Raw genomic sequence first — 16,721 nt, forward strand, 5'->3', positions numbered from 1 at the left:
TTTATGCTCTAAAGGATGGGCAGACAGGTTTCTTTGGCTACTACTGTGGCTTGATACCTCCAATAGAAGAAGGACTTCCTATAAAGCACATCTATACTGTCTTGCAAAAATAAAAGTTAATTCTGAACTTCTTCACACTATTTATTGGCACTGGAGAAAGAAGGTGCAGTTAGCTCTACAGAGCTGGTCGAGACAAAAATGTGCAGGCTGTCTTGTGAAACAATATTCCCTACAGTAAGTGCAGGCAGGGGTATAGACCCAGGCATAAAATTAACAGAGACCTCTCTCCTCCCTTATTTTTTTCTCCCTTCTGTGATGCTTGCCCACCCAAATGTGCCTCCTCTCCAGGCAGCTGCAGTGATAGACTCTGCCTGCCCCTCCTCACCCCGGGAAAGGGGAAGAGACAGGCAATCTGTCTCTGTCAGCTTGTCTACGTGACAAAGCAGACGGGTGCAGCCACGCTGGAACAATTGCTTACATTGCTTTGTGTGCATTAGGACCAAGGCAGCTAGGTTTCCTATAGGAACACCTTCCTGTTCCCCTTCCCGATGGCAGCCATCCCAGCTGTTACTGGTGACATACTTTTATTTTTTTTTTATTTTCCTTCTCTGCTGTAGCTCCTTTCCTTCCCTCTCCCCCTCTGTCTCTTCCTCTTCCTCCCTCCATGCATCCTCTGAGACGGACACGAGGCAGCTTTTGTTTCTGGCTGCTCTCTTTGAGTTACCTGCTGGCCGGACATACAGTGAGCTCACGCTGCAGCTCTTCTCTACAGGAAGCATTATTTTCCATCTTTTTCCTCTAACTGGCTACCAATTGTCAGGGAAACGTAGTAGTTCTTTAACAGTTATTTAACAATTTTGATGCTTCCTTCCCTCTGTTATATTTGTTTAAAAGCCAGCAAAAGTTACCGGGAGGTACATCTGAAGGATGGCCTAACTGAAATACGCCACAGCCAAATAGACCTTTATGATTTAGCAAACCTAGCTGAAAAGAGCTAATATAACAGATGCATCAAGATTTTCATTGATATCTACAGTACCTACAACTGTCGTAGCGTCTGTGATCGACATTTATAGCAAATGACTTGCTCGGAAGTTTTACTGGGGATGGGTGGTGTAAATGCATGTTTTTCAATAGTTAAAAACCCTTTAGATGGCTGCAGCTTTTATAATTGTATCAAAATAGAGTATGCTGAATGACAGATATCCCTTAGTTAAAATATTCAAAGACATATTTTGATAAGTTCAGCTTTTGTGGACCAAAGATAAAGAGTCGCTAAAAGTAACTTTATATCAGAAAATAGTATGTGCTGACTCAAACAGTTTCTGTCTTGCCCTTCCTGTGCCTGGACAAACCAGGAGATGACAAGGAAACAGCTGGCCAAACACAGATGCATCAGAGTGAAAAAGAACACAAGAGATTAAAAATGCTGTTTTTGCTACAGCGCACCGGGACTGAAATCCTTGTGCTTCAAATAAGACACAACTAGGAAAGGAAGGTCTCCTACATAACACACCTGTAAGACTTACTCGTATGGAATACACAATAACGTAATGCACATACCATCTTCACTGGTATGGGGCTCTGTACTAGCATCCTGGTCCACTTCCTCTAATGTACCATGTTCGCTGTATGGGCTGTCACTGGAGGGAAACAAAAGGTCAAGCAGAAAGAGAAACCAGAGCATGAAAAGGATGCTTCAATGGGCATTAAACCCCAGCCCCTTTCCTTTGCAGTCCATTGGGGGTAACTGATGTTTTCCACGCATATCAAAGACATGTCACTCCCATGCCAATTAAAATTATTCTTATAATTTTGTAAAGATGTATACAGCATGATCTGCATGACATACGAGGGATACACAATTGCTGGGTAAGTCTACATACCTCTGCTTCAGGTAACTTCTGTTATTAAGAAGTTATCAGAACCATGGAATCCCTTCATTTATGAAAAGTGTGTGGCTCAGAGAGGGAAGGAGCAGGGGGAAGGCATCACAAACTGAAATCTAAGTTGTTCATGTTTCTTGTGAACTGGTGGTTCTCAGTCAGACAGCCTATCTGGCTGTGGGCTTTGTGTAGTACACTGGGAATTCTGGCATCATCTGGCTGAATACAAGGGTATCTTCTTCCAGAAAATATTGTAGGGAGTCTCACCATAATTGCTTTTACTTCATGTGTTTTACAGCTAACACTTTTCTATGTGAACATAAATGCTCTTCTCATTTATTTCTCATTTATTTCCATACTTCTATTGTGTGTGACAGCTATTCTATATCACAGGAGTTGTCCAGGCAATCAGTCTAATGATTTCATTAAGGAGAAAGAAGGATAATATTCTGACTTACCAGTAGTCATCTCCAGCCATGCATTTTTCGTACACTGGGCCATCAAGTTCCTTAGCATCTGGAAAAATAGCCTCATGATGGATGATGATAGTTTTGATTATCTCATTCACGTGTGCCTGACAAGACACCTGGTCTTGTATGTCTGGAACAGGCATCAGGGTTGGCCCAAAACAAATGGCCAGGTTGTATGGATCCATCATGTTTTCATCACTGTACTGCGAAAGGCTGTTAAAAAAGAAAAATCAAGAAAAATTGACTTTTCCACTGTAACTAACCTTATCTGGAAAACTGGAGAAACTTCATTTTCCATCCCCATTCAGAGATTTCCTGTTCTCTTTGACACAACCCTACGTAACAAAACATAAAAGGGGATTTCTTCAATAGGTTATATACATTATACCACACACCTGTATGTACATGTATATGTATGTGTTCCTACACTAGCGTATTTAGCATACACTGACCTAATGGGCTAATATAAAATGCACCAACTGCTGCTGCTTCTATCTCATTGGTGCTTATCCTTGGAGGCCAACTTGCAGATGATGCCACACTGTGGGGAGCAGCAGATACAATAAAGGGCAGGGTTGTCATTTGGAAGGACCTTGACAAAATGGAGGGCTGGATTAACAGGGACTTCATCAAGTTCAACAAGGATGAATACAAAGGAGTGAAAGGTACTTTACTGCAGTCTGGAGCTGACTGCTGCGTAGCAGCTCCCAGTGAAAAACACTGGAGGCTTGTACGAGAAGTTACTTGTGATTCAGAAGTGTGTCCTCTGGTGATAAAGGCTAGTTGCACACATGGCTGCATTAGGAAAAGCAAAACCAGCAGGTCAAGGGAACTGACTCCGCTCCACTTGGCACTCACAATGATGTACACGAGGTGCCGGGTCTAGTTTTGAGAAACTGACACACTGGTGCAAGTCCAGAAAAGGTCCACTGGTGCAGTTAGGGAGCTGGAGCATCTGGTGTACAAAGTGAGATCAACAGCACTGGGTTTGTTCAGCCTTAAGGAGAGAAGGGGAATCTAGCTGCAATCTTCGACCACCAAAATTACAAGCACGAGAGAGACAGACTCTTCTTGGAGGTACACAGCAAAGGGATGAGAGGCAACAGCTGCCAGTCACAGCAAGGGATATTCCAACTGAAAGCGGGAAGAAAATTTTTCAGTATAAGGGTGACCAAGCACTGGCTCAGACTACTCAGAGAAGCTGTGTGTTGTTTGCCCTTCGAGATAGTTGGCTGGATAAGGCCTTGAGCAACTTGATCTAACTTTGGAAGCTTTGAGCAGGGGGCTAGACCAGATGACTTCAAGCCATGGGGTGTGATGACTTCATGTGGCCAAACAGGTCACATGAACATATGCAAAAAGCAGAAATGGATTTGCAGGAAGTCAGACTATGGGAATGTTTTTCTTCTGTGGTTGCACCAGAGGCAGCCTGGGTGCAGAAAGAGATTTAACCTTCTTTCTGAATTGCATTCCTGGGTAGAAAGCATAGATGTAGCTAACATGACCATGTAGTAAGTACAACCTTGTGTAACTGATATGTCGAAGTGGAGAAGAAGCTGCAATGTAAGCTTTTGAGCTATTTACGTGGTGTCACTACTGAGGGACGAATTCATGTTTTCAGTGAATAGTTACTTTCACAAAACTTTGGATCTCTGCCTCTCTTTTAAATGTTGACTGAAAGTGGTTCATGAATTACTAGAAGAAAGGAAATAGGAACAGCTGTAAATGCAGGCACACACACATAACCTGGCTGAAAAGACCCTGTTTCTATAGGAACAGACAGAAAGGATGAAATGGGGAAGGTAGCATAGACAGAATGAATCAGCAGGGGGAAAATTTAGAGAAAGAAAAAAAAAAGAGGAAAAAGGCAATAAAAAAACAGATATAAGGGGAAACAGACAACATGACAGCAGAAAGAAAAGAGCCAGAATCAGGGCAAAGTGCACAGGAAGAAAAGTTTGCAGTGAAAATACCGGTCTCAGCAAAACCAGAGAGGGCTATGAAGGGTTGGAAAGAGAAACACAGAGTAGTCACCCAAACAGTCTTCTATTTTCCCTCTGAGAATAAAATAGTTTTTTTGGTGTCATAAAGACATGAACACCTCTCTCCCCTTCTTACACACCCCTCCTTCCAGCAGCTGCCTGTGTTTTGCAGTGCCAGGATCCATCCAGTTTATACTAAAGCATACACAGGGATACACGTTCTCTGTGCTGGTAGCCCCACTACCAGGGAATAGACGAAGAAATACATATCTCACCCTGGCAGTGCCTAGCATCAAATGGCTAGATTGTAGGGCCTGTTTTGCCTGAATATACTGTTTAATTTCCCATCAGGAAATTACAACCATCTTTAGATGAGGAAAAAAATAAATAAATTATATAAATTATTTTAAATTTAACTACAACTCATATTTGTTGTTTTTCTTGCTATATCACTGTAGCCTGCACTCCCCATTTCAGATATCACTTTAATCTGTCTTATTACAACCTTGCTCATTGTTGGACAAATGGATTTTTAATTTGAATGAAAACTGGCATTTTCCACATATTTTCATTGCCAATTAGAAGATCATCTTTTGTGTTAAATGGAGCTTCAATGTAAACTATACATAGAATATAAGTAAATGCAAAGAATGTCGATACCAGCAGAGGAAGGCAGATAAAGGTACGGTACCTCCAGGAATTATAAAGCACTTACTGGTTGAGGAAGGCAAAGAGGTATCTCATCACTATAAGGACCGACCTGGGCAAAGTGAGGAGGAGTTTGCGGATGTGAAGAGCCCTCTCATAGAGATTGTCTATTCCTGTAAACAGAAGAGAGTATTTTAAATTCCCTTTCATATTATGGTCTAAAATAACATTTAGTCATTTTACTTAATTTGACTCTTGACTCAACATGTCCCTGGACAATATCTTCTCATTTTGTATTATTAGAAAAATAATACCTGAAAGTCTTCCCTCCTCTTATTCAAATCACATAATATCCAAATAGTGTCTTTAATTATAAGAAGTGGCAAATCTCCCAAACCCTGTGCCATTTGCTGAGCTAGACAGCTCATGAAACCAAAATATCAGAACATAAATAACCTGAGGGAACATGCTTGCCATCAGTTTTGAATACAGGTTCATTCTCATTGAACTCATTCATTTGAATATGGATATCCGATACAATATTCTTATCTGTGAGCTTGTCTAATTAGTTTTCTTAATGAACCGTCTGGCTATAATTCTATAAATTTTAATAGACAAAGTAGGAGAAAGGTCTTAAGTTGTTTGGGGTGTAGACAACAAACACAAAGATCCCATGTACCTTCCTGATTGATTTTATAGCAATCCACCAAAATTCTTCTGAAGCAGGCAAAACAAAGTCAGCTTAATAAAAGCATCAGTTCTCAATATTTTGTAACAAGGATGCACTATTTCCTATGCTGGTCAGAAAGATTATGTGACTGCAAGTGGGGTAGTGATGGGATAAAAGAAATTATATTTCAAAACAAGTAATCTGTAAAGTTTTTACTCAATGTGTCTTCTACATAAAAGCCATTGTCAGAAACAACCTAAAATTTCAGTTATGCTCTTTCTGTTAACCAAGAAAGAATGCTACAGTTAACAATGTCTAGGGAAAATCGTAGTAGACTAGATGAGAAATACTGCCCACTGCCATTGACAAGGATATTCAAAAATCTGGAAATGAGAAACAGGAGCTGATGCCAATAGTTAAAAAAAAACACATTTGAATCAAAAAAGTTATATTTAACAGTAGACATTTAAAATAAATATATTAAAATGTGCTAACTGTACTCAGAGTTCTTGGTGTTTATTCCTGCTCTCTGGTATGGCTATTTCTCCCAACCAGCATTTATTTGTAGATGCAAAGTGTGTGTTGACTTAGTTTCTTAGAAGACCTACTGGTGTCTAGTAATTAGTATTTTGGTACCAAGAATGAAGCATAAGAAGAGTATCAGCTGAGAGACTTCTGTCTACCACAGAGCAGTGCTGCACTTCATTAGGAAATGACAGTGTAGTAAACTAAGGGGCAAAAGCTGTTCCTACATCTGCGCTTATGGGAGATCCCCTGGCTCAGTACCACTAATGGGCTGGGGAGCAGAAGATTTGGGGATGGGGTGAAACAGCTTCTTGGGAGTCTCTGCAGAAACAGACCTGTCCACCATTGCTGGTATAAAGGAAATCCATTTGGATTGTGGCATTCAGCACAGAAATAGCAAAGAGAAGCAGTTGCAGGAGGAAAAATCCTATAGGTGAACACTGGAATCCTGGCCCTGGTGAGCTACCACTGACTGCATCAAAACTCATGGGGAAAAAGGCTGCTGTCATGTTGTGTAATTTATAACCTAATGAGTCACACTGAACCAAAGCTCTAGCTGAAAATCACTTCAAGCCATTACATTTCCTCAAATGGAATACGGGACTTGAAATTTATTTTTATGTTTCTGTTAAGCTTGAACTATATAAATCAAAAAGAAGTATTTCTGGTTACTGGTTAGGGACAGGAGTCCTTGGCAGGGACCTGCTATGCCTGGGAGCTGTTTGCACATTTAGGATCCGCGGAGCAATTGAAATTCTCCTCTCTCTCTTCTCAGGGCATGCCACATCTCAGACATGCTAATGCTACGCAGCTTCACTTCTGCTCTGGAGTGCCATGTTACTCTTCTGCACTGCTCATGGTCACTGTTTTTAGCACGAGGCTTTTCTCCACCTGCCTAAACCCAGGAGCTCTCAGTGGAAGGAGCCTGACCATATCTTCAGTTCCCGTTCCTCCAGCAGAAGCAGCAGTCGTTACTGCTAGTGGTGCCTTGTGGTCTCCAACTCACCCGACCTTCCCCCTGCCAAGCCTGTCTGTGAATCTTTGTAGGTTTTGGTGGTTCTGAGCCTGTGTCTATGTGGATTTTTTACAGAATGGGGTTCAGGTAGCAAGGTGCATTAATTACTTCTTTCAACACTCCTGCCTTGGCAGCACGTCTGTGCAGTGACGTGGCTCATCTTCTCCCGAGCCTCTCCACCCTGTGTGCTGGACATGGGAAGCTGGAGAGAAGTTGTGACACAGATCTGCTTTCTGCATTAAAACCTCTTCAGGCTGATTCCTCGTGCTGCAGCCCTGCCTCTTCCACCCACTTCTGGAGACCTGCCCTGACCCAGGTTCAGTCACCACTGAACTCACACCAGCACTGGCCTGAGAAATGCACTGGCCTGACTCCCAGGTGGGTCTGGTGGCTCGTTCCAGCAGTGTGCTGCCCACCCGGGTGTGATGGCTTTGTCAGAACTAATAAACAAAAACCAGCACGGGACACAGCCTCAACACTGGCAGGCAGGTACCGCACAGAAGCCGTCACACTCTCTAAAGGAGAGTCTCTGCTTTGTGCCAAATGCAGCTCTTCAGGCAGCTCCCAGGCATGGCTGACAGGATGTGTGAGTCAGGAACCGGTCCCTGTAGGCACCACGGACCAGCAGAGGAGGCACAGAGAATTTGGATGTGCGTCCATGTGCTGAGCTCTCCCAGTTGCCCTAGTAGGGGCATTACTGCTGCTGGCAGGTCACCTCCACGCTGAAGCTGTTACAAGCTGCAGATGCAAGGCCGAGGCGTGTGCGTTGCTGATACCTTCCTAGTAGCCCAGTCGCAGTTTCTGTGAAAGCCCCTTTATTGAAAACCCAAACCTCTGCCAAGGGGTAAGTTTGTGTGCTTTCCGCACTATTTCAAAAGGCTTGTTTATCTTTCTTAGCACTGACTCTGTTTAAAGGAGATACGAAGTAATGTATTTGCATGCTGCTTTTAAATGAGGAGCCAAATTTAATAGTTGCTTGTGTGCATGCAGTGCATGGGTATTTGGCTATGTGGGAAAGAAGGAATGAATACAGAGAGCTCTTTCTGCATCCAGACAGAAAGAATTTGCAGCTCTGCTGTTTCCCATGCAGAGGAAAGAGAAAGCATAGCTTTGCTTTGCCTACACAGCCTGCATGGCCAAAGAGGACCCCAAGAGCAAATGGCCATCCAGGCTACAAACCGGCTGCTGCAAGGAACCACCGGCAGTCCCAGTACTAAAGTGTATTGCCTCTGTGTCCTCCTAGTACCAGAGTGTATATAACAGTGTCTTCCCTCTCCTAGTGCTCCTGTTGGAGGCTGAGGCTCTCTGTATTACTCTGATTTTCAAGAACTGCTGTTACTCCCACCTCAGCACACGGAAAGGAATCTCCCACTTTTCAGCTAAGAAAACTGAAGTACTGATATTACAGAACTTGTCCAAATAATGCAATAGTTGTCAAACAAAAATAGAAATCAGGAAACTTGAAAACTGATTAATTATTCCAATGATATGATTTGATTCCCATTCTCAAGCACAAGCAAGGGATAAGCCTCTGGCAAGGCCAAACCCAGAACTATGGTGTTTTCTCTAACTATGGCAGGGAAGGGAGATCTGTGTGAAGGACACACAAATACCAACCTCAAATCAAGACTACCACTGGTTAAAAATAAATATTAGAGACAATTATTTATTTTCTCTTTCCCATGTCTCAGAGCAGAGCAAATTTTTTGGAGCTCCTGTCTGACACACCTACATCCAGACCTGTCTCAGCCATGAGGGTCAAATCCACAACGAGGAGAATGAATCCAGCTTACTCCTGTCACTGCATAAATGAAAAAAAAGTATCAGCTAGCTGCCTCTTTATCAGCCACAGGCTAAGGTCCACTTCCCAGCAGCAGGAGATGGGCATAAATCCTAGCTACTCAACCCTCCTGTAAAGATGTGATTTTCAATCTCCAGGAAAGACGAAACACTGGAACCCATTTTGGAGAGGAGGTGCCACCTTTGCTTGAGGTGCCACCTTTGCTTACTGCAGAGTTACACTGAGTCAATGAGTGCACGCTTTTCTCTTGCTTGAGAAATAACGTATTTTAACCACCTGACTGATGATGAGTTGACTCATGACGAGGTTTTTGCCAAGGTAGACTCTAATGTGAAACAGATTAAAGTGAACAATCTGCCTCTGAAGAGGAAAGGAAGCTTACGAGGGAAGAAAACATAATTACTAACAGAAGTCCCCAAATGCAAATAAAACAAGACCGAGTTATAAATGAAGGCAGGGATACATGCATCCTAAATAACATTAAGAAAATGTAAGTCAAATTGAAGTTTAATTAAGTAATAATCATGAAGTAGTGGAGCATGTAAAAGGCAATAAATATTCAAACATATATTAATTCAGTGCTTTGGTGATGGAGAACAAAAGACTTCTGCAAGACAGCAATTGCAGTTGCTCCCAAATACTCTGGGCCAACTGGACAGCTACAAGCCTTGATCATCCAGTTTAGTTGTAGATACTACAAGTGCACTGGCCACATGCACACATTTGCAAAGGGAAGATACTATTGATCAGAACATGTGGAAGGAGAAAACTGCTCTCAGCAAGGACCAAATCGTGCTAACCTCATAGCCAGTACTGTGCAAGCTAAGCATATTTCACAGGCAAAGGTGGTGTAACGGAGGAAGAAGAAAGCAAATAATGGTAATGTAAGATCTCTCCTTTAGGATCACTGATTTGAAGGATAAAATCCAATGTGGTGCTGCTGTGTGGGGGTGACAGACTCCTTCGACTTGGAGTGACACCTACTAGTAACAGAATGAGTGCCTAATGCTTCCTTTACACACACATTGAACATCAAATGGGAATGAGTTACACTTGCAGATGCAATTTTTATGGTCAATTTGCAGCTGACAGGTAATCTACGAGAATATGAATTAGTGCTGAACTTAGCAATTTGTGCCTCTTTCCACTTTGGTAGATGAGCCCAATACAACTCAAAGATACGTATATATTAACTCAGCAATGCCATTTACCGCTGCTTCATATCTATTTATGAAGGCATTGCAGGAGGACAAACACAATGGTATCCACTGTCACTCGGGGAAAGAAACAGTTGTAATGTTGTAGAAACTTTTTCAGGAAGAGCTGACAACTCCTAATACAGTTTTTAACTTTTAAAGTAATAGTCTGGAAAAGCAGTAAAATCAATTTCTTACATAATATTTATGTGTGGAAGAAAATGCACACTGCTGGCTGCAAGGGATCAAAATGATGAACATTAGAAGGAAGAAATATGTAAATTTTCATCCACCCTGGCATCTTAGTATATCAAATTTAAGGCAAGGGAGATGAAACCAAGAATTTTAATGACTCCGGCAGAAGCTAAACAGTCTGGGCAGCTGAGGTGAGTCCACGGCCACAATTGCACAGGTATGTATATGGAAATCAACTATTATGAACACGTACAAGAACTCACACCAGGAGAGGAACTGCAGTCCTCAAGCAGTGAAGGTGAACTACGGCAAGCATTCAGCACAGCTTCAGTACCCTCTGCCTACCTGCAACTCCTGTTACAAGTATTTTGTGTATGTTTGGCCCAACCTGTTTCTACAACAGGGCAGAAAAGAAGCACAGCACAACTCTCCTCCCTTCCTCACCACCCCGTTTTACCTGCTGGATTGAGGAGTGCTGCTCTGAGCAATCGTGGCCACTACCTTCGCTGGGAATGTAGACTCATGACCCATAATGAAATGGATTCTTTATGTTCTGCCCTACCTTTCATGCTTGCTCTGGAGAAGTCAGAATTTGGACCCAATTTTAGCTAAAATAGTTCATAAGCCCCAACAGAGTAACACTGTTCTCATGAGTCTAATTAAAACAAATTGTCCTAAAAGTCAGTCGTTTTGCACTACTTCCAATGTATTTCCAAAAGGGAAAGCATTAAATCACAATGGTCTATTTCATTGAAAATATATGCATAAATGTAAAGGAATTCCTCAGTGGCTGTGCTGAGGAAAGGTTCATTTTGCAGCTGTAACCTCAATTATGCTTGACATCCATAACTAAGTATTTCAGTTTCAAGAGGCAACATTTCATTTCCATATAAAATGCGTGACATTCTGCCCTCACAAAGTTTTACACGAAGATTAACTTTATTTATATTTTTTTTCCTGTCCCTCTTTTAATAGCAATTTCTGCCACCAATTAACAAAAGCACACTGGTATTTATCTAAAAAAAAAAAACACATTTGAAAACAACTTAATGTTTACTCTTTTTCTCACTGTTCATCAGGAAGCAAATGCAATAAGCATTAAGAGTACTTAAATCCTTTTAAATAAAAATGTGATTGCTTTCTGGTCTTAACACACTTGGTTGTGACCTACAGAAGTTGTGGTAACCTCTGTTCTCACAAGGGAAATGGAGCCTCTCCCATCTCCCACAAAAATGAAGACCAAGACACTTGGTAGGTGAGGAAACTGGTGTACGAGGGCCGTGTGGGCACAGAAAAATAAACTAACACAGCTATGACAGGTTCAAAGTCTGTAGTGGTAGAAAAAATCTTGCCTCGACTGTCTTCCTTTTTGCAAGATATATGAAGTGTTAGGGTTGAAAGAGAGCAATGGATAGCAATGGAAAGCCTTTGAGACAGACAGTTTCTAATGTTACGTGCCATGCAGGTTCTATTTAAATTGAATGGTGACAGGTAGTATATTCTGAAATGCTTGCTGTTTTTTTTCCAAATAAAAAAAGCATCTTATTCCCTGGAAGTAGTGGGCCAGTTAACGAAGCACACAGACTAGGTACACAGCTGTAAAAACAGGCCACCCCAGGCTCCTCTCAGATAATCAGAAGATGCAGACACACAGCTCACTATTCGCAGTGTGTGATTCTGGAGCTGGCTGTGGATACAAGGTACAAGAGCTGTTTCTTTCTCTGATCACACCACATTCAAAACTCCCACTGTGACAACACAAAGTAAAACCACCCCAACATGTTCAAAACAAAAATCCCTTTTGTCCAGCTGAATTCCAGTTTTATGTCTTCTCCCTCCACTGAAGGGGGGCATTGACGTGTTGTTTCGGAGTGCCCCTGAAGATAACCTCGTGGAAACCAAACCAAACAACACAGCCCCGCTCTCTCTTGTGTAAATATCTGTCTTCCTCCAAAACCTGTCAGAAATATATCTGGGACTCATAGCAAACGTTATCGTGAACAAAATTTCTTTATTTTTTGCAATCGCAACAGTACAAGTCAAATCCAGCAGAACTCAGTCACTACACCTTGTTTTGACAAGATGTTACAGGGCTGATAATCCAGGCTTAGCAGAGCCTCAGAGAACAGGCAGTCTAAACCAGAATCAGATGGTGACATCTCTTCCCCTGTAATGCTCCAGAGGAGGGCCACGAGGATCCTCAGAGGGCTGGAGCACCTCTCCTATGGAGACAGGCTGAGGAAGTTGGGGTTGTTCAGCCTGGAGAAGAGAAGGCTCCAGGGAGACCTTACAGTGGCCTTCCTGTACCTAAAGGGGACCTGCAGGAAAGCTGGGGAAGGACTCTTTGTCAGGGGGTGCAGTGATAGGACAAAGGTGGATGGTTTTAAACTAAAAGAGGGCAGGTTTAGATTAGATATAAAGAGGACATCCTTCACTCAGAGGGTGGTGAGGCCCTGGCACAGGCTGCCCAGAGCAGCTGTGGGTGCCCCATCCCTGGAGATGCTCAAGTCCAGGCTGGATGGGGCTTTGGGCAACCTGGGCTGGTGGGAGGTGTCCCTGCCATGGCAGGGGGTTGGAGCTGGGTGGGCTTTGAGGTCCCTTCCAACCCAACCTGTTCTATGATGATTCTGTGAACACAGTGGAGTGCAACTCTACTGACTATATGGCCTATAATAACACATATACTATCTCCACATATAAGAATCACCATCTCAATTTTCCTATTGCTTAGTCAAAATAATGGAGTCATAAAGAGATCCAAAGGGTAGAGTCTGATAGCAGAAATTTTGAAAAGAAAATCTTGTACAAATGTTAATGATGAAAGTGATTAATCTTTTGAACAGCTTATCTAAGAATACAGTAGATTTTCTGTCAACTGAAGCCATTAAATCAATACATTTTACCAGCAGACATGCTTTAATTCATCCACAAGTTATGGAAATCAGCACAGAATTATTAGGTAAAGTTCCATCACCCCTGTCATGCTGAAAATCACTCAGTCAAAACGATCCCACTTTAGATTTCAATTTCTATGACTCACAGACATTTTCTGGGCTGTGACATTACGGTTAGCTAAAGCTGAGCTCAGGCAGTACCAAGATTATGCTTTCCAAAATGAGGGTGCCTGTCTCAGCATCCTCCTTAGTGTGGTATCAGACTGTTCAACTGCAGTGTTAAGGTCCTTCAGGACTCTTCAGAACCACTGAGGCTGTGAATAGCAACAGCCGCAGAAAATCACGCATGTCTGTCGGACAAAAACCATAACATTGCACACAGAACTGATCCCAGCAATCCACACACTTGTAACCTCCAGGCTGAATTACTGCAGTCCTCCCTGTCTGGGAAGGAAACCACACGTGTGGGGTTCCCCCTGGCATGGAGCAGAAAAGCCCATCTGCTCGCCAGCCTGGATCACTGGGAACACACCAGTCTGCTGTCCTGACTGCGGGGCTGTCTCCTTTGCCAAAATGGCACAGTTCAGAGAGCCTGCCCTGATTAGTATTCCAAAAGGACTGGCCCTTGTTACCTGTGAAACTGTCCACTGGCTCCATTTGGCTGAAATAAGCAGTTTACAAAGGAAGGGTTCAGAGGAGGAAATTCTTCCACAAAGCTAGGACCTCTGACTACTTCTGATGGACCCGCAGGGAACAGAAAGCCTACTGATGGTTGGTTTGGCCTCACACCTCCTGAACATCTGCAGGGATCTGTGAACTGGAAAAGGTTTTGTGCATGCCAGAGCAATTCAGCCATCCACTGAGAACTTCCTAAATTACTACAACCTTTCAGCGTCCAGCTATGAACACCAGCAGCACACAGACCCATACGCTGCTCCTCTTGGGCATCCCATTACAACTTGGCAATTCTTGTGTGCTGGAAGGCAGACTGGGCTCTTCTGCAGACAATATTCAGCTGCTTCCTTCTGTTCTTGCACTGAATAGTTTTCCTGTTGGTTGGACCTGGGTTTTTAAGCTAAGCACAACAAAGGAACCATGCAATGCCAAGCGACTAGTTACTTATTCACCAGCACTGACTCCAAGCTGTAGGGCATGAAAACCTTTGTGAAATGTAACATACACTGTTTGCATGGTCATGACTTCATCCCCTTCCGTCTGCCTCAGTGCACAGAGGAAAATAATAATGCGTATAAATTTAACTATCTCCTGTATACCAAAAGGTTTTCTTCCTGCTCTATTAAACAAAGAGTTGCACTGTACATTAATCCCACTGGAAAAAGGGAACAACCACAGCTGCAAGTATGACTAATAACTGACCCAGACTGTTACAGATGGCAAACAAATTGTCTCAGAAAAATCTGTGAAGATAGCTCTCTTTTCAGGCTGCTATTGTATATATGAAAGTAAAATTATATCGAGAAATAAATAGAGGTTTCTACTTACTGATACAAGAAATAAGATCATTAAATCTTTCCTTAGGAAAGACAGGATTTTCCAGCCCTCGGAAATAGAGCTTCAGTACTCCAGCAACTGAGTTAATGTCGTGGTTACTTTGGTCATCTGCCAAAGGATTTTCACCTTAAAAAGTAAATAAAGTGAATCAAACACATGCAGGAGCATTCTTGCATGCAACATTTTTATAAATGAATGACTTTTTTTCTTTGTTTCTTTTTTTTTTTTTTTGTTTTGTTTTTACTATGTGGGAGGTGACAAGACAAGCATTCAAGTAAGATAATAAACATTGCTTTAGAAATCCCAGGCCTTTCACTGTAGAAATTACACTGAAAACAGTAGCCTAAATAAAGCTTCCTTTACGTTACATAACGTAGTGATCTCTTAAGTCCTGAACTTCCAACCAGGTATTTATGAACATGCTATGATTTACTAGTAGTAAAATACAAAAGCTGTATGTTCTTAACTGAATAGAGTTTCTCAGACTATTCTTTGGGAGCTTACATAAAACAAATGGATTATCTAACTCTTTGAATTGCAAATTTGTCTTCATTATTTAAAACTAAAGCATTCAGGAATATTTACAACCATTCAGTGAAAAGACTTTATGGAAGCTGAAAACCTAAGGCCCATGATTGACCTATTTTAAAGACTTAATCTTTATTTTGAAACATTTTAAAATGTATGCACTTTCCAGACTAACACTACCTAGAAGCACTGAACAACAAGGCAGATGCAGAAGTTGTAGAGCAGGAGAACACGCCCTAACTTAGCATGTAAAAACAGCTTCTTCATCTATCTTGTTAAGGACCAGATCAAGTTGAACAAGATATGCAACTAATATTAGGGAGAAAAATACTGGGCATCTTTTTTCATGCTTTTAGTCATAACGTTTATTCCTTGAAGAGTTTTCTCATTAGCAGATGATCTGCAAAAGTTTCTTCTGGAAACTAATAAGAAAAAAAAAAAAAAAAGGTTCCAAAACCCATGAAAAGAGAATGTAAGATGAAACAAACAAACAAACAAAACTAAGTAACTAGTGTTGCTTTAATGTAAGTGGGGGATTTGATTGGAAATGCCCTGGATCCTGTCTCCCCTAGCAGAGGAATCCTAGGTTTGCTGTTTCATTTTACATTCATGTGTAAAAAATCATTTTCAATTCCTGGTATCTTTCCCATAATTCCTCCTCTGGGGCTGAAGTTTCCTTGAGGAACGAAAACCGTGGTTAAAAATGGAACAGCTCTTTCACAGCCTGTATTTGTATTGATCCTGTATTTGCACTGATCATGATGTCACTTTGGCAGAGGGACTAGGAACTCGAGCACTCATATTCCAGAAGATCAAGCAACAGCATTCTCAAATTGCATTAAGTAGTCTCTTGAATGTAATTAAAAACATAATCTTTCCTTTTTGAGGATCTTTACAATAAAATAAAGACTAACTTTTCCTTGCAGTTTACCATAACAAAAGACTAATCCAAGAGACACATGAACGTCTACACAAAAACAACCCCAAGCTCCTGACATAGTATGAGAAAAACATGTATGTGTCATCATTATACTTCACCTTTAAGCATATGACAGTGCAAAGTTTAAGGTGTATTACAAAAAGTGAACAAAATTCTTAAACAGACAAGAAAGTAATTAGAATTAAAAACATTTTAAGTGTCAGATATTAAGGAGCTTGAATAAGTGAAAATGCAATTACCTCTCTCAAATGAATTTTTAATATCATTGACTTCCACCTGGGAACCAGACACTCTAAAAATTCCCTGATGCTGAAGACCTGCAGCAAAGATGGGAGACAACGGTGGGAAATTAATCTATTTTATAAATACTTTTCACCTCTAGTTTTAAAACAAAGCTGTAGCTGTAAATGCATCATGCAAAACATGCACGGCTAACTTCAGTAATGATATGACATAACA

The 16,721-nt window shown here is 41.6% G+C and overlaps 1 protein-coding gene across 3 annotated transcripts in view; it reads right to left on the minus strand.

Moving 5' to 3' along the window:
* The window catches only part of SRGAP1 (SLIT-ROBO Rho GTPase activating protein 1), a 149,446-nt gene that overhangs the window by 12,391 nt on the left and 120,334 nt on the right, over positions 1-16,721 (minus strand). For 2 of the 3 annotated variants that reach the window (XM_068669320.1, XM_068669321.1), the window contains exons 14-18: positions 16,502-16,579; positions 14,786-14,920; positions 5,054-5,159; positions 2,345-2,569; positions 1,564-1,643 (exon numbers count right to left, since the gene is read on the minus strand). In XM_068669320.1, coding sequence (XP_068525421.1) covers positions 1,564-1,643; positions 2,345-2,569; positions 5,054-5,159; positions 14,786-14,920; positions 16,502-16,579 — 624 coding nt within the window. Of the gene's footprint in view, positions 1-1,563; positions 1,644-2,344; positions 2,570-5,053; positions 5,160-14,785; positions 14,921-16,501; positions 16,580-16,721 lie in introns of those variants that run through there. The other variant, XR_011091955.1, reaches the window with a different exon arrangement.

The sequence above is a fragment of the Anas acuta genome, chromosome 1 (assembly GCF_963932015.1).
Source record: "Anas acuta chromosome 1, bAnaAcu1.1, whole genome shotgun sequence".
Taxonomy (NCBI): Eukaryota; Metazoa; Chordata; class Aves; order Anseriformes; family Anatidae; genus Anas; species Anas acuta.